The sequence below is a fragment of the Phyllobates terribilis genome, unplaced genomic scaffold, assembly GCF_046119375.1.
Source record: "Phyllobates terribilis strain yellow unplaced genomic scaffold, ASM4611937v1 Scaffold_12__6_contigs__length_324123572, whole genome shotgun sequence".
In the NCBI taxonomy this organism is placed as follows: domain Eukaryota; kingdom Metazoa; phylum Chordata; class Amphibia; order Anura; family Dendrobatidae; genus Phyllobates; species Phyllobates terribilis.
The window spans coordinates 55,253,450-55,280,441 of NW_027362772.1; the positions used below are offsets into that span (position 1 = coordinate 55,253,450).

At 46.1% G+C, this 26,992-nt stretch overlaps 1 protein-coding gene across 2 annotated transcripts in view; it reads left to right on the forward strand.

The window, feature by feature from the left end:
• LOC141173063 (guanylate-binding protein 2-like) overlaps positions 1-26,992 on the forward strand; it is a 73,024-nt gene that overhangs the window by 29,563 nt on the left and 16,469 nt on the right. For both annotated transcript variants that reach the window (XM_073657701.1, XM_073657700.1), the window contains exons 5-7: positions 15,985-16,172; positions 17,138-17,380; positions 26,552-26,835. In XM_073657701.1, coding sequence (XP_073513802.1) covers positions 15,985-16,172; positions 17,138-17,380; positions 26,552-26,835 — 715 coding nt within the window. The remainder of the gene's footprint in view (positions 1-15,984; positions 16,173-17,137; positions 17,381-26,551; positions 26,836-26,992) is intronic.

The window sequence follows — 26,992 nt, forward strand, 5'->3', positions numbered from 1 at the left end:
TTCCAGAGAGCCATTGACCAGATCCAAGCCTCACACAAGAAGTACGCCACACCTTACCTCAACAATATTGTGATATTCAGCCTGCATTGGGGAAGTCATCTGCAGAAGGTCCAGGCCGGACTGGATGCACTGAGGAAGGCGGAGGTTTACCATAAACCCAAAGACGTGTGCCATGTGGAAAGAGGTGGCAAAATACTTGGGCTACATCATCGGAAGAGGTGAAATAAAGCCTCAAGTGAATAAAGTGGAGGCAATCCATAATTGGCCGCAACTGATCTCCAAGTACCACGCTTGGACATTTCTGGGAATGGTTTGATACTATCGGAAGTTTATGCAAATTTTTCCATGATAGCCGCACCCCTTACTGACCTTTTTAAGGGCACGAAGATATCGATGGCCAACTGGTCTCCTGAAATAGAGATCGCATTCCAAGAATTGAATCTCACCCTATGTAAGCAGTTGGTCTTGATTGCACCTGACTTCAGTAAGGAATTTGTGGTCCAGAAGGATGCCTTAGAGGTCGGGTTGGCAGCAGTGATGTCCCAGGAAGTAAACGAGGAGGAACATCCAGTCCTGTATTTACTGTAAGTAGGAAATCTCCTCCTGTGAGAAAAACTATGCCATTACATTAAAAGAATGCTTGGCCATCAAATAGGCAATTAACACCCTGAGGTACTGTGGCGCCCAGGGGATGGGGACTACTCGGCGCCCGGGCCTTAATGCGTGGTCTTGGGGGACGTCGCGGTGGTCGGCTCCCGGGCCCGTACCCTGGGATCTCTCTTAAAAAAGGGGAAAATAAAATGTCAAAGTTTGTGACGCCACCTGTGGTGTCTGGTGAGGATCACCAGTGCTGCGGCAGTCCACTGAGGCCGGTGTTACGGCAGCTTTGATGGTGTAGCTCCCCACAGGTGGAGCTAGGCCTCAGGGCAGTGATGTTTGACGAGGTGCACGATATGGCGGTGACCCAGCCGGGTCCAAGGAAGAACAGGGGACACACACACACGGTTTGCTTCTGTACCTTTTACTGGTGGGAATGCAGGTACCGTCTGGAGCACTGTAGGGTGAGGGGTGCACTGCAGGACTCTCCCCAGTGAGCAGGTGTAGGGCCTCCTATTTCTTCGCCGCTTAGTGTTAGTCTCTGGCCTGCCTGGAGCTAGGCCTAACTTAGTCTCTGTTCTGCACCGGCTGATCCTGTGGTAGGGCCTTCTGTTGGAGTACACACTCCCTGGTATATGGGGTCTCGGTAACTCCTGACCCTGGTATAACAGTCAGTGTTTGGTATTCCTGGGACCTGTAGTTCGCCAGGGGTTCTGGTTGTCTTCTGCTGGGTATAAAGAATCCCTGCAGACTCGGACACAGTGTCCGGGATATGGTTTCTGGGGTGAGCTGGTAAGGCTCCTCTGCCCCCAATGCTGCTCACTCCTCTAGCCTTCGGCCTACTAGGGCCCTCACTAGGCTATACACACTGGAAGTTAGGTGGCTGCCTCTTCTGCTGTTCTCTGAGCGTCAGCAACGCTCCTAGCTCACTTAACTCGAGCTGCTTGAGTCTGACTGAGCTCCACTGCAGACTGACCTGTTTCTCTGTGTCTCACTCTGCAGGAACTGGCTGTGGACTCTAGACTGTTCTGTCTCCACTCTCTTCCTGAGGAGAACTCACTCACAGACTCTCTCCTTCTGTGTCTGAGCAGAAACTGCTGAATCACTCTCTGGGCTGCCTAGCTCCACCATCCCTATTTATATCCCTATCAGGCTCCCTCTGGTGGTCTGAGGTGGAAGGTGGAGGTGTGTGTATGCTCTGAGGGCCTCTTGTGGAGAAAACCTGAAATGCACGCCTCCAGGATCTGTGGCTCCATGTGTTAGAACTCTCCTGTTAGGTTTTTTCTATTTTGCTGGTCACATGACCTTTTTTGCCTATTTAATCCTGCTCCGCCCTTCTGGCCATGCTGGACTTCATTGTAATTTCTACTCTTAAGCTAGCCAGGTGCTTTGTAACCTTTCTCAGTCAGTTTAGCTAGGTCTTTTGACCTTTATGTTCTATGTTGTTTGTCTTTTTACTGCTAGAAATTTCTGCTAGGAGGTGTCCATTTTTCTCCCAGTCCCTAGATCTTGTAGGGATCCCTCCCTCACATCTATAGGTCTTCGTTCAGACTAGCTGAGGACTTTAGCGGGTCTGATCGCAGGATCAGGTTCCCCGTTACATTGTAGGGATCTAGCTTAGTTCTATTGTAGGGACAGATCTCCTGTCTTTCCTTAGTGCTTGTAGCCTATCATAACAGTAAGTCCAGCCCAAAAATATCTCTAAGGAAAGACCTCCAGTTTCCATCATGGTGTCGGTTCAGGATTTGGCTCAACGCCTGCAGGTACTCTCTCTGGAGGTGGCCGAGCTCCAACAACACATGAGTAGCTGTTCTGGAGCGCATTTTGTGGAGCCAAAGGTACGATTGCCTGATTTATTTTTTGGTGAACAACAAGATTTTTTTTCCTTTAAAAATGCTTGTTTATTGTATTTTCGTTTGAGACCCAGATCCTCTGGTGATGAATCACAGCGCATAGGGTTCATAATGTCACTTTTGCGCAAAGAACCTCAGGGATGGGCCTTTTCTCTCCAACCTAGTGATCCGTGCTTTAGATCAGTGGATAGTATTTTTTCTGCTTTGGAGTTGTTGTATGATGATCCTGATTGTGTCTCATCAGCTGAAACGGAATTGAGACTTTTGAGGCAGGGATCAGGTAATGTGGAAAATTATTGTACTCACTTCCGTCGGTGGTCTGCTCAGGTGGGGTGGAACGATTCAGCTCTGAAAAGTTTGTTTCTTGCTGGGCTAGGTGAAAGGGTTAAGGATCTGCTTATTGCTTATCCTACACCTGGAAACTTGCAGGAGGCAATGCAATTAGCTATACGGGTGGACAGGAGACTGCGTGCAAGGGTTAATGAGAGTAAATCCTTTGCCATGTCAGCTCCTAGTCTTGAGAGGGTCTGTACTGACATTGGAGAGCCGATGGAGATTGGTGCGATGTCACCCCGCTCTCAGGAAAAAGACCGCAGGTTTTCTGAAGGTTTGTGCTTTTATTGCGGAAAATCTGACCATTTCATTAAGAACTGTGTGCTTCGTATGAACAAACAAAAAAAAAAAAGGTCAGTTACGCCCGTATAGCCTGTTTAAACACTAAGGGGGTATTTCTTTCTGCTACTACTGCAGCTCAGGAAGAATTAATTGAATTTCGGGTATTTGTGGATTGTGGTTCTACTCTGAATGTGATTGATGGGGGATTCTTGGAAAAACTTAAATTAAAACCCAAACCTTTGTCATCCCCTATTGCCGTGGTTTCTGTCGATGGCTCTCCCTTGAAATGTGTTACTCACAAGGTTTATGAATTTTCCCTCACTATTAATGGTATTCACCAAGAAAATTTGGATTTGGTAGTATTAAATAATTTGCCTTCTCCAGTAATTTTGGGGTTACCCTGGTTAAAATTGCACAATCCTGTACTGGATTGGTCTACTAATGAAATTAAGTCCTGGAGCCCTAAGTGTTATGACAAGTGTTGTAACGGGCGCATTGCTGCTGTGGATAAAGGGGAATTACCTGTACCTATTCAGGATTTTTTGAAAGTTTTTTCTGAGGAGGAGTCGCAAATTTTGCCTCCCCATAGAGACTATGATTGTACCATTGAATTTGTCCCAGGAGCGACTCTTCCTAAAAGTCGTTTATTTAATCTTACTATTCCTGAGAGAAAGGCTTTGGAGGAATACATACAGACGAGCTTGGCCGCCGGTCATATCAGACCCTCTAAGTCACCTGTGGCTGTTGGATTTTTTTTTGTTAACAAAAAGGACGGCGGTTTACGTCCTTGTCTGGACTTTCGCGAGATTAATAAAATTACTGTACGTAATCCCTACCCACTGCCATTGATTCCTGATTTGTTTAACCAGTTAGTGGGGGCCAAGTGGTTCTCTAAAATTGATCTCCGGGGGGCATACAATTTGTTGCGCATGAAGGAGGGTGATGAATGGAAGACTGCTTTTAACACTCCTGTGGGTCATTTTGAGAATCTTGTTATGCCTTTTGGTCTTACCAATGCACCAGCATTTTTTCAGCATATTATTAATGACATCCTTAGACCTTTGATCGGCAAAAATGTGGTTGTGTATTTGGATGACATTTTGATTTATTCGCCAGATCTGGAGTCTCATTGGCGGAGCGTACGTGAGGTATTACAGTTATTAATTGACAATTCGCTTTTTGCTAAGCTAGAGAAATGTGAGTTCGCTGTACAGAGAATTAGTTTTTTGGGCTACATTATCTCCAGCGAGGGCTTTGAGATGGACCCAGTGAAAGTTCAAGCTGTGCAGGAATGGCCTAGGCCTATTGGTTTGAAATCGATACAGAGGTTTTTGGGTTTTGCCAATTATTACAGAAAATTCGTTAAAAATTTTTCTATTATTGTTAAACCACTGACCGATCTCACCAGGAAAGGTGCTAATACGGTTCAGTGGACTACTGAGGCCATTGAAGCGTTTGTGTTTCTAAAGGAGAGGTTCAGCTCTGCCCCCATCCTTATGCAGCCTGATGTTACTAAGCCGTTTTTGGTTGAGGTTGATGCTTCTTCTGTGGGGGTCGGTGCGGTGTTGTCTCAGGAAAACAAGGATGGAGTACATCCCTGTGCCTTTTCTTCAAAAAATTTTTCTGAGACTGAACTTAATTACGATATTGGTAATCGGGAATTGCTGGCTATTAAACTCACATTTAAACACTGGCGTCATCTCTTGGAAGGTGCTGAATTTCCCATTCAGGTTTTCACTGATCATAAAAATCTGATCTATCTTGATGCTGCCAAGCGCTTGAATGCCCGTCAGGCTAGGTGGGCACTTTTTTTTTCGCGGTTTAATTTTTCCGTTACTTACATCCCGGGTACCAAGAATGTTAAAGCTGATGCGTTGTCTCGCAGCTTTTCTCCCATGGTCGGTGCTGAGGAGGAGGAGAGCATTTTACAAGAAGGTGTTGTGATTGCTGCATTGGACTCCGTTTTGGAAGATGAGATTCTTAAAGCTCAGGAGAATGCCCCATCTAACACTCCCCATGGGAGGTTGTTTGTGCCTAGGACCTTTAGGAGAGATTTGTTTGTTGAGTGTCATGAGTCTCGGTTGGCAGGTCATCCAGGAATTTCTGAGACCAAGAGACTTGTGGGTCGCAGTTTTTGGTGGCCTGGATGGCAGAAGGAAGTCATTAAGTGGGTGCGTCAATGTACTGTGTGTGCTAGATCTAAGTCTTCTCATACTCCTGCTGCGGGGTTGCTTTGCCCTCTGGAGGGTCCTAGTGCACTTTGGACACATCTGGCTATGGACTTTATTACTGACCTTCCCTCCTCTGAGGGTTTCACGGTCATCTGGGTGGTCGTGGACCATTTTAGCAAGATGTGTCACTTGGTTCCCTTCATCAAACTGCCCTGCGCTAAGACACTCGCTAAGGCCTTTGTCAAGGAAATTGTCAGACTCTGTGGTGTTCCTACTGACATTGTTTCTGATAGGGGACCTCAGTTCGTGGCTCGTTTTTGGCGTGCCTTTTGTGACAGGTTGGGAGTTCATTTGTCGTTTTCATCCGGATATCATCCTGAGTCTAATGGCCAGACAGAAAGGAAGAATCAGGATGTTGAGCAGTTCTTGCATTGTTTTGTGGCAGACAATCAAGAGGGGTGGTCTGAGTTTCTGCCGCTTGCTGAATTTGCTCTTAACAACCATACATCCTCTTCTGCTGGGTGTTCGCCTTTTTTTTTATTGTTCTGGGAGACATCCGTCTTTTGGGTCATTCTCCAAATTGGTATCGGCTGTGCCTGAGGAGGAGAGTTTTTTCGGTGATTTGTAGAGAGTTTGGACGGATGTGCGTGGTAATCTTCAGGTGGCTAACAAAAAATCTAAGAGGTACTTTGACAGGAAACGTCAAGAGGTTTTGTTTACGGTTGGTGACATGGTTTGGTTGTCCTCTAAGAATCTGCAGTTGAGGATTCCTTCTAAAAAATTGGGTCCCAAGTTTGTAGGGCACTTTAAGGTGCTTCAGGTAGTTAACCAATCTGCTGTTAGGTTGGAGGTTCCTACCTCCTGGAAGATTAATCCGGTGTTTCATGTTTCTCTATTGAAAAAAGCTGATGTATCAGATAGAGACGCCACTGCCACTGTTCCTCCGGTGGTGGAGGACGGGGAATATGAAATTTCCCGCATCCTTAATTCTAGACGGTATAGGGGGAGTTTGCAGTATCTCGTCGCTTGGAAGGGTTTCGGTCCCGAGGATAACTCATGGGTGACGGCGGATGATGCTTCTGCTTCCAGACTTGTCAGTGCGTTTCACAAGAGGTTTCCTGATAAGCCTGGGCCTAGGGGATCCGGAGGATCCTCATAGAAGATGGGGTACTGTTAGAACTCTTCTGTTAGGTTTTTTCTATTTTGCTGGTCACATGACCTTTTTTGCCTATTTAATCCTGCTCCGCCCTTCTGGCCATGCTGGACTTCATTGTAATTTCTTCTCTTAAGCTAGCCAGGTGCTTTGTAACCTTTCTCAGTCAGTTTAGCTAGGTCTTTTGACCTTTTTGTTCTATGTTGTTTGTTTGTCTTTTTACTGCTACAATTTCTGCTAGGAGGTGTCCATTTTTCTCCCAGTCCCTAGTTCTTGTAGGGATCCCTCCCTCACATCTATAGGTCTTCGTTCAGACTAGCTGAGGACTTTAGCGGGTGTGATTGCAGGATCAGGTTCCCCGTTACATTGTAGGGATCTAGCTTAGTTCTATTGTAGGGACAGATCTCCTGTCTTTCCTTAGTGCTTGTGTAGCGTCGGCGTCCCTGCCTTCTGCTAGGCAGGGACACTGTTCCCCTCACCTCTCCGCTCCGTGCCCGGCGTCCTCCTCCCGCTCTGCTGGCAGCGCGCGCTCCTTTCCGGCCACGGTGCTTAGGGCGCGCGTGCGCTCCCCCTCTCTTAAAGGGGCCGCGCGCGCCGTCCTAAGGAGTCCCCGGCCAATGGCCGGAGGACTTCACCATATATAAGACACCTCCTCCAAAATGTAGGTGCCCCAGCAATGTTGCAGCACAGTTCATCACTCTGCTTCAGCCCTCAGGTCCCGTTTCCAGTTACCTGCCAGTTACCTGCCAGTTTCCTGTCTGATACCTGCCAGTCTCGTGTCTACCTGATACTATTCCTGCGGTCCGACAGTCTGCCTACCTGCCCTGCCAGTCTGTCTATGGATCCTTCTGCCCGCTCACCTGGGAGCGCACATCTGCTACCTGCCTGCTAGCCAACCTGGAGGCTCCGCCGTCACGTGCTGTGACCACCTGCCCGTCCAGAGACTCTTGCCCGCTCACCTGGGAGCGCTCACCTGCTACCTGTCTGCTAGCCTACCTGGAGGCTCCGCCGTCACGTGCTGTGACCACCTGCCTGCCCAGAGACTCTTGCCCGCTCACCTGGGAGCGCTCATCTGCTACCTGCCTGTTAGCCTACCTGGAGGCTCTGCTGTCACGTGCTGTGACCACCTGCCTGTCCAGAGACTCTTGCCCGCTCACCTGGGAGCGCTCACCTGCTACCTGCCTGTTAGCCTACCTGGAGGCTCTGCCGTCACGTGCTGTGATCACCTGCCTGTCCAGAGACTCTTGCTCGCTCACCTGGGAGCGTCCACCTGCTACCAGCCTGCTAGCCTACCTGGAGGCTCTGCCGTCACTTGCCGTGACCACCCGCCTGTCAAGAGACTGTCCCGGTCACTTGCTGTGACTCCCTGCCCGTTTACCCAGAGACTGTCCCGGTCACTTGCCGTGACCACCTGCCCGTTTACCCAGAGACTGTCCCGGTCACTTGCCGTGACCACCTGCCCGTTTACCCAGAGACTGTCCCTGTCACTTGCTGTGACTACCTGCCCGTCTTCCCTGGGCGCCACCCGCTTCCTTACAAGGACCGCCCCCTTGTATAGTTGCTCAGAGGTTCCGCCTCCCAGACCCGTTACAGTTTGCTCGGGCCATGGAACCCGGTGGCACCCAAGCTCCCTCGCTCTCGGACCTATGTCATGAACTGTCCCGTCAGAGGTCCCAACAGGAGTCCATCCTGGGTCACCTGCGGAATGTCAACTCTCGCCTGGACACTCTGACTGCTCCACCAGCAACCACCGCTAGTGTTATGACTCGCAATCCGGCTGCGCCGCTGCCCACCAATACCATGGTATCCAGTCCTGGACCCCGGCTTTCTGCACCTCCTCGCTTCGGAGGTGACTCCGCTCACGCTCGGGGCTTCATAAACCAGTGCACCCTGCACTTTGAACTCTTGTCCCACCAGTTTATCTCCGACCGGTCCAAAGTGGCCTTTATCATGTCCCACCTCACGGGGGAGGCTCTGGCTTGGCTAAATCCTCTATTGGAGAGAGGAGACCCCCTGGTGTCCGACTTGCCAGCCTTTCTCACGGCTTTCCGGAAAGTCTTCGACGAACCCGGACAGAAGACCTCATCCGCATCGTCTCTGCTACGCCTCCGTCAAGGAAATCTCACCGTGGGCCAATATGCCATACGGTTCCGTACCCTTGCTTCGGAGCTGGCCTGGGATAACGACGCTCTGTTGTCTGTCGTCTGGGAGGGTCTGTCCGGCCGTATTAAAGATGAACTCGCCGGTCGGGACATTCCTACCACTCTCGACGACTTAATAACACTTGCCACCCGGATTGACATCCGGTTCCAGGAGCGCGCCCAAGAGGTCACCCATGAGAGGAGGTTTCCACGTCTAGCCCCCACCTTCCAGAAACCCGTCACTCCCTCCGTTACTCCCCAGGCACACTCACCTGAGCCTATGCAGGTCGACCAGACCAAGATGGTCAAGACCCGTCAAGACTTACGCCGTGCCGAGGGGAGCTGCTTCTACTGTGGCAGTAAGGAGCACCAGATCCGTACCTGCCCGGAGAGGTCGGGAAACGCCTGTGTCTAGGATCGCTCAGAGAGGTCGTCCTAGACAAGAATAAACCCTCTCCATCTCTGCTGCTGTCAGTCTCTATCATCTGCGGGGAGAACCGTTATTTTGAACTAGCCCAACTTGACTCTGGAACTGCCGGGAATCTCATTTCTCAGTCCCTGGTAGAAAAATACCGCATTCCCACCAAACCTCTGGCTGTACCCTTATCTGTCGTTGCCGTGGATGGGGGCCTCTTACCACGTCCCATCCAACTCATCACCGAATCCATTACTCTGCAGGTGGGAATGCTGCACTCTGAGAGCATCTTCTTTCATGTTCTGCCTGGACTCTCTCACGCCCTCTTGCTAGGCCTACCTTGGCTCGAGAAACATGCACCCGTTCTTGACTGGCAGACCGGAGAAGTCCTTCGCTGGGGACAGGACTGCCATAAGACTTGTTTGGTTCCCGTCCATCCCGTCCGTCCTTCTCCTACCCCAGCTAATCTACCTGGACTTCCGATTCCTTATTGGTCATATGCTGATGTCTTTAATAAAAAGGAGGCAGAGACATTACCCCCTCACAGACCATACGACTGCCCAATCGACCTGTTACCCGGTACTACTCCTCCCCGTGGGCGTATTTACCCATTGTCCGCTGCTGAGACCCGGTCTATGTCTGAATTTATAGAGGAGAATCTGGCCCGGGGATTTATCCGGAAATCTACCTCCCCGGCGGGAGCAGGCTTCTTCTTCGTTAAAAAGAAGGACGGCTCTCTCCGTCCCTGTATAGACTATAGAGGCCTTAACCAGATCACGGTGAAGAATAAATACCCCCTTCCGCTCATTCCGGAATTATTTGACCGTCTGAGGGGGGCTAGAATCTTCACCAAACTGGACCTCCGTGGGGCGTATAACCTGGTCCGTATCCGTCAGGGGGATGAATGGAAGACGGCATTCAACACCCGGGACGGCCACTATGAATATCTGGTAATGCCCTTTGGTCTCTGTAACGCTCCCGCCGTCTTTCAAGAGTTGGTCAATGACATCTTCCGGGACCTTCTCTACTCCTGCGTAGTGGTGTACCTGGACGACATCTTGGTCTTCTCTCCGGATCTCCAGACTCACCGGAGGGATGTTCATCAGGTCCTGCTCAGGCTCAGGCAGAACCACCTCTACGCTAAATATGAGAAGTGCCTCTTTGAGCAGACCTCGCTTCCGTTTTTGGGCTACATAATTTCTCAGACCGGCCTACGAATGGATCCTGAGAAACTGTCTGCCATCGAGAAGTGGCCTCGACCAGAGGGGTTGAAGGCTATTCAGCGGTTCCTGGGCTTCACCAACTACTACCGTCTCTTCATACCGCACTTCTCTTCCCGGACTGCCCCAATTTCCGCGCTCACCCGTAAGGGCACTAATCCCAGAGAATGGCCGCCCAAAGCAGAGGAAGCCTTTCTTTCCTTAAAACAGGCTTTCTCTTCCGCCCCGGTGCTGCATCGCCCGGACGGCAACAAGCAGTTCTTCCTGGAAGTTGATGCCTCCTCCTCTGGAGCCGGAGCGGTACTTACCCAAAAATCGTCTTCCGGGAGAATGGTAACTTGCGGCTTCTTCTCCAAACTCTTCTCCTCTTCTGAGCGCAACTATTCTATAGGAGACCGAGAGTTATTGGCCATTAAGCTGGCATTGGAGGAGTGGCGTTACCTGCTCGAGGGGGCTCTTCACCCGGTAATAATTTACACTGACCACAAGAACTTGGCTTACCTCCAGAGTGCCCAGAGACTTAACCCGCGCCAAGCCCGGTGGTCCTTGTTTTTTGCTCGCTTTGATTTTGTTCTTCATTTTCGCCCGGCTGACAAAAACATCAAAGCGGACGCCTTGTACCGATCCTTTCTGGTGTCTGATCTCGAGGAGGAACCTAAACACATCATCGATCCCGCCAGAGTAATGCAGGTGGCTCCCGTGAGTCTAAATCGTCTCCCTCCCGGTAAGACGTTCGTAACGGTACCTGATCGGGAGAAGATCCTACACTGGTGTCACTCGTCTAAACTAGCTGGCCACGCCGGTCAGAAAAAGACCCTCCAGCGTATTACCCGGCACTACTGGTGGCCTACCCTGCACAAGGACGTAATAGACTTTGTTTCTGCCTGTGTGTCCTGCGCCCGCAACAAGGTTCCGAGACACCTGCCAGCCGGGCGCCTCCTTCCACTTCCTGTACCTGCTGCCCCCTGGCAGCATATAGCTATAGACTTCATAACTGATCTCCCTGTCTCTGCCGGTTGTACAGTCATTTGGGTGGTCGCTGACCGCTTTTCCAAAATGGCCCATTTCATTCCCCTGCCAGGCCTCCCGTCTGCACCCGAGCTGGCTAAAGACTTTATCCACCACATCTTCCGTCTTCATGGCCTGCCCCTCCACATCGTGTCGGATCGTGGGGTTCAGTTCACCTCACGCTTCTGGAGAGCAACATGTAAACTGCTAGACGTCACCCTGGACTCCTCCTCCGCTTACCATCCACAGTCCAATGGTCAAGTGGAGCGGATCAATCTGATCCTGACCAGTTACCTCCGGCACTTCGTTAATGCCCACCATTCAGACTGGGTGGATCTCCTGCCATGGGCCGAATTCTCTTACAACAATCACGAGAGCGAATCTTCCTCCAAATCCCCGTTTTTTGCAGTCTTCGGTCAGCATCCTCGGATCCCATTTCCCGTCTCCACCTCGGTGGATAATCCGGCTGCGGAATTTCTCGTTAGCGAATTTTCCTCCATTTGGGAGAGTACCCGATCCGCACTCTTTCAGTCGTCCGAGCAGATGAAAAAACACGCTGACAAAAAACGCCAGGATCCTCCACAATTCCGTCCTGGAGATAAAGTCTGGCTCTCGTCCAAGTATGTCCGGCTCAAGGTTCCTTCCTACAAGTTAGGGCCTCGGTTCATCGGCCCACTGGAAGTTATCAAACAAATCAACCCGGTGGCCTATAAATTGAAACTCCCGGCCAACTTGCGGATCCCTAACTCCTTCCATGTATCTCTCCTCAAACCCGTGGTATTTAACTCTTTTTCCAAGTCTACAGGTACGCCTCCTGCTCCGGTTTCCGCTGAAAACGAGTTTGAGGTAGAGAACATTCTGGCCACCAAAAGGGTAAGAGGAAAGACCTTTTTTCTAGTAGATTGGAAGGGTTTGGTCCTGAGGAGAGAACGTGGGAGTCCCGGGAGAACATCCATGCCCCTCTCATCCTAGCTAAATTTCTGTCTGGCCTAAAAAAGGGGGGCCTAAAGGGGGGGGGTACTGTAGCGTCGGCGTCCCTGCCTCCTGCTAGGCAGGGACGCTGTTCCCCTCACCTCTCCGCTCCGTGCCCGGCGTCCTCCTCCCGCTCTGCTGGCAGCGCACGCTCCTTCCCGGCCACGGTGCTTAGGGCGCGCGCGCGCTCCCCCTCTCTTAAAGGGGCTGCGCGCGCCGTCCTAAGGAGTCCCCGGCCAATGGCCGGAGGACTTCACCATATATAAGGCACCTCCTCCAAAATGGAGGTGCCCGAGCAATGTTGTAGCACAGTTCATCACTCTGCTTCAGCCCTCAGGTCCCGTTTCCAGTTACCTGCCAGTTACCTGCCAGTTTCCTGTCTGATACCTGCCAGTCTCGTGTCTACCTGCTACTATTCCTGCGGTCCGACAGTCTGCCTACCTGCCCTGCCAGTCTGTCTATGGATCCTTCTGCCTGCTCACCTGGGAGCGCACATCTGCTACCTGCCTGCTAGCCAACCTGGAGGCTCCGCCGTCACGTGCTGTGACCACCTGCCCGTCCAGAGACTCTTGCCCGCTCACCTGGGAGCGCTCACCTGCTACCTGTCTGCTAGCCTACCTGGAGGCTCCGCCATCACGTGCTGTGACCACCTGCCTGCCCAGAGACTCTTGCCCGCTCACCTGGGAGCGCTCATCTGCTACCTGCCTGTTAGCCTACCTGGAGGCTCTGCCGTCACGTGCTGTGACCACCTGCCTGTCCAGAGACTCTTGCCCGCTCACCTGGGAGCGCTCACCTGCTACCTGCCTGTTAGCCTACCTGGAGGCTCTGCCGTCACATGCTGTGATCACCTGCCTGTCCAGAGACTCTTGCTCGCTCATCTGGGAGCGTCCACCTGCTACCAGCCTGCTAGCCTACCTGGAGGCTCTGCCGTCACTTGCCGTGACCACCCGCCTGTCAAGAGACTGTCCCGGTCACTTGCTGTGACTCCCTGCCCGTTTACCCAGAGACTGTCCCGGTCACTTGCCGTGACCACCTGCCCGTTTACCCAGAGACTGTCCCGGTCACTTGCCGTGACCACCTGCCCGTTTACCCAGAGACTGTCCCGGTCACTTGCCGTGACCACCTGCCCGTTTACCCAGAGACTGTCCCTGTCACTTGCTGTGACTACCTGCCCGTCTTCCCTGGGCGCCACCCGCTTCCTTACAAGGACCGCCCCCTTGTATAGTTGCTCAGAGGTTCCGCCTCCCAGACCCGTTACAGCTTGTAGCCTATCATAACAGTAAGTCCAGCCCAAAAATATCTCTAAGGAAAGACCTCCAGTTTCCATCATGGTGTCGGTTCAGAATTTGGCTCAACGCCTGCAGGGACTCTCTCTGGAGGTGGCCGAGCTCCAACAACACGTGAGTAGCTGTTCTGGAGCGCATTTTGTGGAGCCAAAGGTACGATTGCCTGATTTATTTTTTGGTGAACAACAAGATTTTTTTTCCTTTAAAAATGCTTGTTTATTGTATTTTCGTTTGAGACCCAGATCCTCTGGTGATGAATCACAGCGCATAGGGTTCATAATGTCACTTTTGCGCAAAGAACCTCAGGGATGGGCCTTTTCTCTCCAACCTAGTGATCCGTGCTTTAGATCAGTGGATAGTTTTTTTTCTGCTTTGGGGTTGTTGTATGATCATCCTGATCGTGTCTCATCAGCTGAGACGGAATTGAGACTTTTGAGGCAGGGATCAGGTAATGTGGAAAATTATTGTACTCACTTCCGTCGTCGGTGGTCTGCTCAGGTGGGGTGGAACGATTCAGCTCTGAAAAGTTTGTTTCTTGCTGGGCTAGGTGAAAGGGTTAAGGATCTGCTTATTGCTTATCCTACACCTGGAAACTTGCAGGAGGCAATGTAATTATCTATACGGGTGGACAGGAGACTGCGTGCAAGGGTTAATGAGAGTAAATCCTTTGCCATGGTGTACTCCCTGGTATAACAGTCAGCCTTTGGTATTCCTGGGACCTGTAGTTCGCCAGGGGTTCTGGTTGTCTTCTGCTGGGTATAAAGAATCCCTGCAGACTCGGACACAGTGTCCGGGATATGGTTTCTGGGGTGAGCTGGTAAGGCTCCTCTGCCCAATGCTACTCACTCCTCTAGCCTTCGGCCTACTAGGGCCCTCACTAGGCTATACACACTGGAAGTAAGGTGGCTGCCTCTTCTGCTGTTCTCTGAGCGTCAGCAACGCTCCTAGCTCACTTAACTCGAGCTGCTTGAGTCTGACTGAGCTCCACTGCAGACTGACCTGTTTCTCTGTGTCTCACTCTGCAGAAACTGGCTGTGGACTCTAGACTGTTCTGTCTCCACTCTCTTCCTGAGGAGAACTCACTCACAGACTCTCTCCTTCTGTGTCTGAGCAGAAACTGCTGAATCACTCTCTGGGCTGCCTAGCTCCACCATCCCTATTTATATCCCTATCAGGCTCCCTCTGGTGGTCTGAGGTGGAAGGTGGAGGTGTGTGTATGCTCTGAGGGCCTCTTGTGGAGAAAACCTGAAATGCACCCCTCCAGGATCAGTGGCTCCATGCACAGCAGGGTGTCACAGTACTACATATTTGGCCGGTAGTTCAGGCTAGTGTCATATCATGCACCCGTGAGATGGAAAATGATGAGGGAAAGGAAGGGGAAGAATGCCCAGGTGACTGTATAGTGTTTAGAGTAACAGGACTTCAACTTTCATGCACAGGCCTGGGAAGCTTCATGGTAATACAGATGCCCTGTCTAGACTTCCCTGTTATGTTACTGAAAGTGCCAAAACCCCCAGCTTTAGTCAAAGGGGGAGATATGTGACAAAGTCACTGGCAAAGTACTGGAAGGGAAATATGTATCATTGAGGTTTTTAGCTCCTGTGATATGAACCTAGGAAAATGCTCCAGCACACTAAGTGCTGAGAGGGGTTAATCGGCCATGTTAAGGGCTAGGTTTAGCGAACATCTGTAGAGTGGGTGGGAGGCTGTTCACCATATCTCCACCCCAGATTGCAGTCCAGAGGATAAATACACAGACTTCTGGCACATTCAGTGTTCGGTGTCTCTGGAGATGAGATTTCCAGAGCTGTGTTCTTGTTAAAGAAAGCAGAAACTTGTATTTGTTTCCTGAAGGGCGGATCACCGCAGAAACAAGTACTTTGCTATTTGTTATGTTTTGTTTTTCCTGTTAGGCCATGTTTATTTTACTAACACTGCACTGGTTTATGCAGTACCTCAATAAACCAGGGGAATATTTATGCAGCATGTGCTGTAATCACATCATTCTATAGAAGACAGAGAAAAGTTTCCAAAAAAAGCCTATGGGCCACCTTCATCCCATGGTCCTACACCTTCACAGTGTAGCGGCAGCACTTTTTCATTTACTTGATACTGCTCGTGCTTCAGCTGCTGCTACAGATGGTACAAGCAATGATGAAAGCCCAGTATCCACTTTTATTCTATCTCTGATACCAGCCATCTTGGTAACTGGAAGCTGAGTTGGTAAAACTTTGACCAATGACTTGGCAGATCTCTTCTCAGTGTAGATTCCATGCCATTTTCACAAGAGTCGCCGTTCCAGCAGGAAGATGATTCTTTATGATGCTTCCGATACATGTGTTGTGTTTAACCAAACCCCATTCACATTAAAACATTTTTTTAGCATGACTATTATTTTGCATGGATTTTTACTGTACTTCCACCCTTTGTAATGCAAGAGCTAAAATCCGTGGCAAAAAATTGAGGCAAAATCCACAAATGAATTCTCCTTATTCTATATTTTTATAAAATCTATCACATAGTCACATTTTCCTTAACCGCACCATCTCATAGTTACGTGACGGAACTGACAAAACTAATCAAGCTGAAATCGTCTACTGAGGAAGACAATACCGGAGAATATAAGAGGTACATGCCATCTTTTACCTGGTGCGTCCGAGACTTCACTCTGATATTGGAGAAAGATGGAAAAGCAATAACAGAAGATGAATATCTGATGTCTTCTCTGGAGCTCAAGAAAGGTAACAGATAGAATTTTAGCACTTTTTTTTACTGTAGAAGAATGGTGTGGTTGAGGAAAGAACAGGAGACTTGTATTTCGATACTACTTCTGAAGAATTACATTAGACTATATTCTACAGGAACGTTGATAATGTTGGCAAGTTTAATTCCTGTTTATTTTTATCAATCATTTCTAGGTTCCCTTACAGTTCTGAGAACTGAACTGTAGAAAGTTGTTCAGATTTTATTGCCATTTATTGGCATTTAGGAAACATTGCAAAGATTTCCTTTTTCTTAAAAGCTATATGTACCCCTTCTCATAGAATTGTTTTTATTGTCTATTTGCTTTGGACATGAAAAAGGTAAAAAGGTTGTTCAATACTGGAAAACTTCTTATTATTGGTTCTACGGAGGTGAAAAAAAGATTAATATATACCTCCCAGACTGGCACTGTCGCTGGTCAACATCTGGAGATTGGCTACAGCGCCATTCCTGGAAGATGAGTATCAGTCTCTGCATCCCTGAACCTATTTATAATGGGTTGTTGAGTGATAGACAACACTTTCAGGAACCTTCCTAAATAGTCTTCAATAACAATTTTCTATCATTTTGCAGCTTTTGAGTGTCTGTAAGTCATTTATATAGCTGAGGAAGCTGCAAAAAAGGATACAAATCCATCAGAACTCATGCTCCTGGATCTGACAGCTCTCACTTCTCTACTACCCTTCTCTCCAAGTTAGAGATAGCAGCAGTGATTAGATGGTGGTACACAGATCCACATTGGACAGGAGGGAAATGATCTCAAGTTTTATGGAGAGCAGAGAAATAGGTGGTTGGAAAGTAGGAAAGCACATTGAATGGAAAGTACAGTAATGGAAGCAAGTGAAGACATTGAAGGGGGCTGTACCCTGGGTAGATACCGAGATCACATCCAGCCTAAATTGTCACTTAATCTATACTAACACTATTCATTTATCTGTTCAAGGTACTGACAAAAAAATTAAGGAGTATAATTTACCCCGCGAGTGCATTCTGCACTTTTTCCACACACACAAATGTTTTGTATTTGACCGACCGGCATCAAGGAAAAAACTTCAGAAACTAGAAGAATTAGAAGAAAGTGAATTGGAAGAAGAGTTTGTGGAACAGGCTACAAGATTCTACAGCTACATGATACATCACAATCGTGTTAAAGCCCTTGGTGGTGGAGCTGAAGTAACTGGAAGAAGTAAGTTACATATTATGGCATGAATAAGTAAGGACACCCTTCTTTACTTCCAGACAATCTCACCTTATTAGATAAATAGAGAATCAACAAATTATTTGATTTCAAAATGATATTCAATACATAGCAAAACTACATAAACATTTGTAGAGGTTAAAATGTATAACTTAACTGTCATAGATGTAATTGTAAAATCTATATAGCCATCTCTTGAGAGAGGACATGTCATCCTCATATTGAGGATTAATGATAACCTGGGAAGGGAAAAAGATCTCGCACGTCATTCCAATTCCTATTCAACTATGACTAGAGTTGAGCGAATTTGTTCGGCATTTCAAATTCGGGTTCGTGTTCGGGTTCCGGCTTGTTTGCACCAAAAAATCGGCTCCGCCCATGAACATCCCTCATTTGCCACACTGTCACACAGATGACCTAACTATGACCTCCTGCTGTGAACAGGTAATTAAAGTAGGATATCTGCTTGGCACCAGACACCAAGTCTTTGGTCTCAGTATATTCAAGAGGCTGAGAAGTGACAAATTTATCACCTCTGGAGAAAAATCTTCTGGTCTTCAATGGAATTATCTTAGAGATTTTGGAGCCGAAGTCCAATTATGAATAATGTTTTTTTTTTGTGACAGACATAGGTCCTACAGTTATGGGAGACATATTTTTGGTGTCGTAACAAAGTGGCGAACGTAATGCAATTACTTACACATTCACTGTGCGGCCTTTCGATCAGCCCAAATTAATATAATTCAGATAGGTAACATGGCATAAATTTTGCCATCTATCTATGAACAGCTAAAATCATGATATGAAATATTGCATTAATATCTCCCAACTGGGACATATAGCTGAGCAGATATCCTGAAAACCAGGGATCCCATAATTTTTGGTGACTTAGCCACAATCAACGACCAGCCCTCATATGAGCCCACCAAGAGGAGGTATCTGAGCATAACCTTTATCTAATAAAAGTAGACTTTGAATTATTGTCATAGTCTATTTCTGGAAGACACAGTTCGCTGTGAGAGTGTCCATTTTCCTAATTGGAGTGCTTCCCTCCATAAAGATCAGAGCAATTCCTGTGATCACAGGTTTAGTACTTCTTTTTCACTATTCCTTTTTATTTTATGTAATTGTATATACTGTATTATTTTGTCCCCTTTTTTAATATAGGGGATTTCAGATTAAATATTTAAAATGTAATAGCTTCGCTTCTCTTGCTCTATAAACTGCATCTCTAAAGCCTTATGAGGCTGTACACTGCCAGAACGGGTGTCCAATTGGCTTGTTATGCCTAGGTAGCAGCTCACTATTGAAAATAGGTTAAACTCTAAAAGCTGCAACTGAGTCTGCCGGTTCCTGTACAGACTAGATATTCTGACTTTGCAGTCCCTAGTGGTGCCTGTGGGTGCAGAGATAGCCTTAACCACAGGGTAGGAGATGGCAACTCGGACCTAAACTCCCTAAACGGCCATCAATTGCTTCATGTTCCTCCTAAAGAACCGGAGGCCAGAGCAGAGTGTGAATTACCTACAAGAGGAGAAGTGTGCTGAACAAAGGAAAGAAAACAGAGTGAGTAAAGTAATTAACAAAATACCAAACAAAGAATAAAGCAAGTGCTGTTAACAAATATGCTGCCTACTTCCTAAAGATAAACGGAAGATAGATGCAACATATAGCAAAGAAACAGCAAGGCGAAAATCTTGACTGGCTCTAAACATCAATCGAATGTCAGAACATTCAATTGAATCTGTCATCAGCAGAAAATGCCAGCGGGGGGAACAGAATATAAAGCTGCACCCTAAAGGTGAGAGGCAGACAAATGAAAACACTTCTGTTAAGCTAGACAGACTGCAGCCAGAATAGAAAAACCCAAACACCCAGAGAAAAGGTGCACCCGCTGTGGCTCGTCATAAAAAGAGGCCAACCACAGAACACAAGCTCAAGGGATCGAATCCAGGAGCATGACATGGACTATATAAACAATTGGTTGTGGCAGCTGATTTTCTTGATTATTGGGGAGCTTGGCAGTGTCACTACCGAAGTTTATATATATATTCTATCAGTTGGAATCTGATTTGTATACAGTACAGATCAAAAGTTTGGACACACCTTCTCATTTAAAGATTTTTCTGTATTTTCATGACTATGAAAATTGTACATTCACACTGAAGGCATCAAAACTATGAATTAACACAAGTGGAATTATATACTTAACAAAAAAGTGTGAAACAACTGAAAATATGTCTTATATTCTAGGTTCTTCAAAGTAGCCACCTTTTGCTTTGATGACTGCTTTGCACACTCTTGGCATTCTCTTGATGAGCTTCAAGAGGTAGTCACCGGAAATGGTTTTCACTTCACAGGTGTGCCCTGTCAGGTTTAATAAGTGGGATTTCTTGCCTTATAAATGGGATTGGGACCATCAGTTGTGTTATGCAGAAGTCTGGTGGATACCCAGCTGATAGTCCTACTGAATAGACTGATAGAATTTGTATTATGGCAAGTAAAAAGCAGCTAAGTAAAGAAAAATGAGTGGCCATCATTACTTTAAGAAATGAAGGTCAGTCACTGCGAAAAATTGGGAAAACTTTGAATGTGTCCCCAAGTGCAGTTGCAAAAACCATCAAGCGCTACAAAGAAACTGGCTCACATGAGGACCGCCCCAGGAAAGGAAGACCAAGAGTCACCTCTGCTTCTGAGGATAAGTTTATCCGAGTCACCAGCCTCAGAAATTGCAGGTTAACAGCAGCTCAGATTAGAGACCAGGTCAATGCCACACAGAGTTCTAGCAGCAGACACATCTCTTCAACAACTGTTAAAGAGGAGACTTTGTGCAGCAGGCCTTCATGGTAAAATAGCTGCTAGGAAACCACTGCTAAGAACAGGCAACAAGCAGAAGAGACTTGTTTGGGCTAAAGAACATAAGGAATGGACATTAGACCAGTGGAAATCTGTGCTTTGGTCTGATGAGTCCAAATTTGAGATCTTTGGTTCCAACCACCGTGTCTTTGTGCGACGCAGAAAAGGTGAACGGATGAACACTACATGCCTGGTTCCCACTGTGAAACATGGTGGAGGAGGTGTGATGGTGCTTTGCTGGTGACACTGTTGGGGATTTATTCAAAATTGAAGGCATACTGAACCAGCATGGCTACCACAGCATCTTGCAGCGAAATGCTATTCCATCCGGTTTGCGTTTAGTTGGACCATCATTTATTTTTCAACAGGACAATGACCCCAAACACACCTCCAGGCTGTGTAAGGGCTATTTGACCAAGAAGGAGAGTGATGGGGTGCTACGCCAGATGGCCTGGTCTCCACAGTAACCAGACCTGAACCCAATCGAGATGGTTTGGGGTGAGCTGGACCGCAGAGTGAAGACAAAAGGGCCAACAAGTGCTAAGCATCTCTGGGAACTCCTTCAAGATCGTTGGAAGACCATTTCCGGTGACTACCTCTTGAAGCTCATCAAGAGAATGCCAAGAGTGTGCAAAGCAGTCATCAAAGCAAAAGGTGGCTACTTTGAAGAACCTAGAATATAAGACATATTTTCAGTTGTTTCACACTTTTTTGTTAAGTATATAATTCCACATGTGTTAATTCATAGTTTTGATGCCTTCAGTGTGAATGTACAATTTTCATAGTCATGAAAATACAGAAAAATCTTTAAATGAGAAGGTGTGTCCAAACTTTTGGTCTGTACTGTATACTGTACTATACATTCACTGGGAAGCGCATAATAACTGGCCTAGTGACAAAAGCAGCCTTGGCCTCGTCCGTCAATCGTTAGTCAATTGTGTAATTGTCCTAATGATTGGAGGCAGCAGAGTGCTGGTATGTGACAACTTGGTAACAGCGGGGGGATATCTGCAGGATCCCCTGGCTGTTCTCCTTGACATTAACGAAAGAAGAAAAGAAAAAGAAAAACCCCACTATCCAAAAGGTAGTACAGAACAAACTAAACAACACTGCAACTTATAAGCTTGGTGCTTTAGTTGGAAAGTATATTAAAGCAATTATCCATTATTTGGACAACCCCTTTTCTAAAAAAGTAGTCCCCCTTATAACATAAAAAATATCTACTCAACTCCCACACTGGTGCTGGTGCCATTAAAGCAATGTTGACTCCGGATCTTTCAGGGCTCGCGTGGCATTGTTATGTCACGTCAGCCCTGCAGCCAATCACCGGCTGCTATTGGACTGCTGAGCTCTCACTACTGCTTGTCTGACACATGTCTAAAGGAAGTTAGAGCACAGCAGCCAAAAAGCGGCCACTGATTGGCCACAGGGCTCACATGACATATGTTACATGCATGACGCTAGGTTCAGATAGGGGGAAGACAGGTTACATGAATTCTTTGGAATCCTGGGGGAACCGTTACTCAGGGCGACCATAGACCATGTGCTGCAGCTTCTCTCAGGCACACAGGGGTATTGACCTTCAGGCATAGACACGTAGGTTGTTTCACTTGCTGACCAGACACACTTGACAAGAGTCCTCATAAACGGTAGAACAGTAGCATTTAATAAGAAGCCGCACAGCCAGTGCAAGCTAAGTCTGATGAGCAACAGGCTCCAGAGACAAACAGTACAGTTTCCTTAGCAGTACGGCAATTCACAGTCTTCCCAGTAGTTCAGGACAGCACAGTTCTAATTCAAAGGCACATTAATGAACACAGCATTCTTTACAGCACAGTGAGATGGAGGAGGGGGGAGGGTTTGCTGGGGGAGATGATTCCTGTGACACTATTCCTCACAGTCCTTATCTTTCTGCTTGTCAATACCCCGCACTGCTAGTTCAGGAACTCTACCTGACCTGTGCTTAGCTTCATTCCTGACTTGAATCCTTTTCACTTGCAGGGGCGCTTCTGTCAGATGCAGAACACACACACCACCTTTCTCTTCTGCTCCAGTCAGACAGTAAACAATGTCCCCACAATCCCCCTGGGGCTTTGCTTAAACACTCCCCTTCTCCTGTGACTGTGTTAACCCCTCTAGTTGCTGGATGCTTCTGGAGCACAACACTTCCTGTCTCCTGTGCTTGTGTTACTTCTAATAGTTGCTGAATGCTTTTAAAGCAACAGCACTACTTCTGCATGTCACTCTCTGCAACAGCATTACTTCTGCATGTCACTCTCTGCAACAGCACTACTTCTGCATGTCACACATAACAATACCACATGAGTCCCGGATGGCCTGGAGCTGACATTACTTTAATGGTACCAGTACAATGTTTTTATTTTACAAAGGGGATACTTTATTTACAAAGCTCCAAGTAGTGGACAACCCCTTTATTAAATAGTTAACCATAGTAAATCTCCTGCGGCAACAGTTTTTGTTTTCACTCCCCAGTTCTCAACATTCGTCATTGGGAACAATTTATTTATTTTAACCAGGTATTTTAGATTGTAAATAATACTGCCTTCCCTTCTTGTCCAATTTGGCACCATCAGATCAATACACGCTTGTCTCCAATCCACTTCTACAGAAGCTGCTTTGCTTCGTAAGAGTTCAGCTCTCAAAGTTGCAATCAAACTTCTGCATAGCGCTGTTGCAGCCTAATTTTGAATACTGGGGGATTATAAGGAAACCATATTGGGCATAAAGAGGATAGAAAAAAATACGCTGCGTAGATCCTGATTAAAAGTTACTTCTCCACACTTTAATGTTATACTTATAGGATATACTGTTAAAACCAGCCCATCAGATATAAGATCAACTGCACATAACCCAAATGGTTTCGCTTCATTAAGCTTTCTCAAGAGTTTAGATCAGAAACATCTAGACCTGTTATTTAAACTTCACTATCAATTATATCCAGGTCAAGGTTCATATCATAAAAAAGGAAACAACCCTCCCCCCCAAAAAAAAACCCATAAAAAAATATAAAAAAAAACAGGAAACACAAATATCAAAGGTTTTTTCCATGTACAAGATGCAAAGCCTGTAGGAAAAAAACATATAATGGTAGGAACAGTACGAAAGTCAATGGAATTAGGGCATATATTAGCTGTGATAATGTGGTTTATGCACTACAATGTGGCTGTGGTTATATGAAGAACAGAAAAAAATTAGGACAAAGATAAATGAACATATAAGAAAGATTAAGAAAGGTTTAATGACCCGTAGATTGTTGGCACATTTTAATGCTAGAAATGACCATTTGTAGTATAAAAGGGGGAATATATTTAAAAAGCGATCACAAAAGAAGACTAAAATTATTTACGAATTAAAAACGCTAACACCAGAAGGATTAAATATTGAGATTGTAAATTGTGTTATAAATTAAAAATATAATTTTTTTTTAAAACCCTTTGACGATGTCAGAATCACCAACTGTAAATTCAATGTATAATTTTTTTCTCCCTTTTTCCTGATTTTTACTTTTTTTTTTTTTGTATTTTTTGTGGACTTTTTTTTGTTTTTTTCCCTCTTTTTATGAACCTTGACCTTTATATAACTTACAGTAAGAGCCTACCAAAAAAGTGAATAGACACTAGAATATTCAATATAAAACATATTTTTTGATTAATGCATAAAGGTAATATTACATATTAGCAAAAGGGATGAAAGAACATATAAAGGGGATTCAATCCTACAAAGGGAAATCACAAGTAAAATGTATAGAAAGTCGATATGATAAATAAATAGTATTTTCCCTGAGAAATATAAGATTACATGTAGATATAGCAGCAGGGTCAATTTATAAATAAATATTATGTTACTAAGTAAGCCCAATTGGATTAATAAATAAATGATTATATACAGACACCACAGCAAATATACCACAATAAATATAAATAACACAGGGAAAGAGAGTATAAGCACCCAGCAGTTACAACATTCGTTTCGCCAGATGGCTTTCACAAGGAGTTTGATTATTATGCATTAATAAAAAATATGTTCTATATTGAATATTCTAATATATATTCACTTTTTTGGTAGGGTCTATGTATTTAATCAGTGAATATTCACACACTTCATGTGTATTTAATAGTTATTTTGTTTCCTTTGTTGTTGTTACTTATAGTAAGATTTAAATACCCGATGTGGATGTTTCTGATATAGACCCTTGAAGAAGCTTTATGAGGCGAAGTCGGTCAGGTTATGTGCAATTAATGTTTTATCTGATGGGCTGTTTTTTTAACTGTATATCTTGTATTTATAACACTAAAGTATGGAGAATTAACTTTTAATTAGCATCTGCAGGGTGTATTCCTTTTTGTCTTCACTATCCCCGGTGTGGTCTTCTTATAATCCCCGGATATTCAAAATTAGGCTGCAACAGCACTTTGCAGAAAGTTGATTGCACCTATGCAGTTCACTGTCTCTTGTCAAGTGTAATTTATCCCTATCAGCAGTGATGCGGACACAGATTGCAGGAAGTGGGGTGGGTCTTTGTCTCTGTACAGGAAGTGGGGGTGGATCTTTCTCTCTATACATAAAGTGGGGGTGGATTTTTATCTCTATACAGGAAATGGGGTGGGTCTTTGTCTCTATACATGAAGTGTAGGTGTTTTTTTTATCTCTATACAGAAAGTATGGGTGGGTCTTAATCTCTTTACAGGAAGTGAGGGTGGATCTTTATCTCTATACAGGAAGTGGGGTGGGTCTTTATGTCTATACAGGAAGTGGGGGTGGGTTTTTATGTCTATACAGGAAGTGGGGGTGGGTCTTTGTCTCATGACAGGAAGTGGGGATGGGTCTTTGTCTCTTGACAGGAAGTGAGGGTGGGTCTTTATCTCTGTACAGGAAGTGGAGATGAGTCTTTGTCTCTTAACAGGAAGTGGGGTAGTGCTTTGTCTCTTTACATGAAGAGGGGTACATCTTTGTGTCTTTACAGGAAGTGGTGGGCCTTTGTATTTTTACAGGAAGTGGAGGGTTGGTCTTTGTCTCTTTACTGAAAGTGAGGGTGGGTCTTTGTCTTTCTGCTCCTGTTCTACTGCCTGTCAAACTGAATACTGGCATAACAAGCAGGCAGGCTTCCAGTTTATCACAGGCAAGCTATTGGGCAATGGAAAAAGCAATGTATGCTGACAAAATGAGGGAAAGGTAGGTCCAACACCTTTAATGCTTGTAGAATGTTGATAAAGAACCACCCACTGAAAAAAGTAACTGGTAAGTTACAGATTATGAGAGACGGAAACCTTCCTATATATATTGCAGGGCTTGTATTCACTCGGCTGCAGTTGAGGTAGGCAACTTTCATTGGAATATCCTGGCTGGTTTATTAAGACAGCATAAACCACTCAGGAAGCAAAACAAATAAACAGCCTTTTCTGGCACAAAGTGGAAACCCAAAGTAAAATGTCCATACAATTTTGCGGGTTCGCCCGCTCAGGTCAGTGTCCAGTTCTCAAGTCCTTAGCACAGATCAACACACTGGAGATCCACACATCTCCAGACACAGACCCTGAACAGACAGACTTGGTCTCCATTTTATTTACCAAATCACACCCCTGGGGTTGGGATACGTGAGCAGCCATTCTCACCCATCTCTTATGACTGCTCGTAAAACCCCGCCCTGAAATGCCCTATGAACCCTCCCAGCACTATACTTGCTGGAGCATGCTTTCCCGGGCTTACATCACCAAACCTACCATCCTTGATGATACATATCTCTCCTCAAGGACCTGTCCGGCAGCCATCTTACAATATATTTATAAGACTGGTATGTGCAATTTTAACTTCTTACAGAGCATGAATGCAGCCATACAGGTTTTGTGTGAAATGCCAATTACACTTTAAATACCATTTTCTCTGAATGTTGGCATGTGGATGCAGTACTTATACAATGAATGCAGCAATATACTATGGAATGTAAATTACAGTCTCTTTCCTTTACATTCCCCCCTTCCTCCTTACATGTTGTTATCTTACAATGTATGCTTTTTTGTGTGGTCTAAAAATGGTTTTACAAGAGCAGGTGGAAATAACCTAAGACAAGTCTGTGGAGCAAGGAGAGGTAGTCTGCTGTATAACCAATAGAACTTATGTGACCAAATGTTAACTTTGCACTATATTATCACATTCTGAAAATGTTAAACTAGCAGAATTGCATAGAACTACATCTGCACATTCAGAGGAGCCTTTATAATCAAAGAAGAAATAACACGATGATTATACAAAGCTAAATATAGGAATTTTGTCTGTATGTCTCAGTGTTAGCCATTCTCACGGCTTCATATGTGACGGCAATCCAGAGCGGAACAGTTCCCTGTATGGAGAACGCGGTCCTGGTTATGGCCAAGAGTGAAAACACCGGAGCTTTAGAAGACGCAATGTCCAAATATCAATGTGAGATGGACAAACATGTCCTGAAGTTTCCAACGGAGACTCAACAAGAGTTCCTGAAAATGCACATGAAATGTGAGAAAGAGGCCATTGAAGTCTTCATGGGACGTTCACTTAATGACACTGATCAAAAATTTCAACGCAAGCTGAAGGTAAGTCGCTAGCCAGGGCTGACTGGCAAACTTTCACCGTGGGGGCAATTAGAATGCACTGGCCCATGAGTTGCGGAGGCCCATTTTTAGCCTGCTTACATCTGGCTGCTGAATTAAAGCAGCAGGGGTAAAAAAAAAACTTTAAAAATAACGGTGG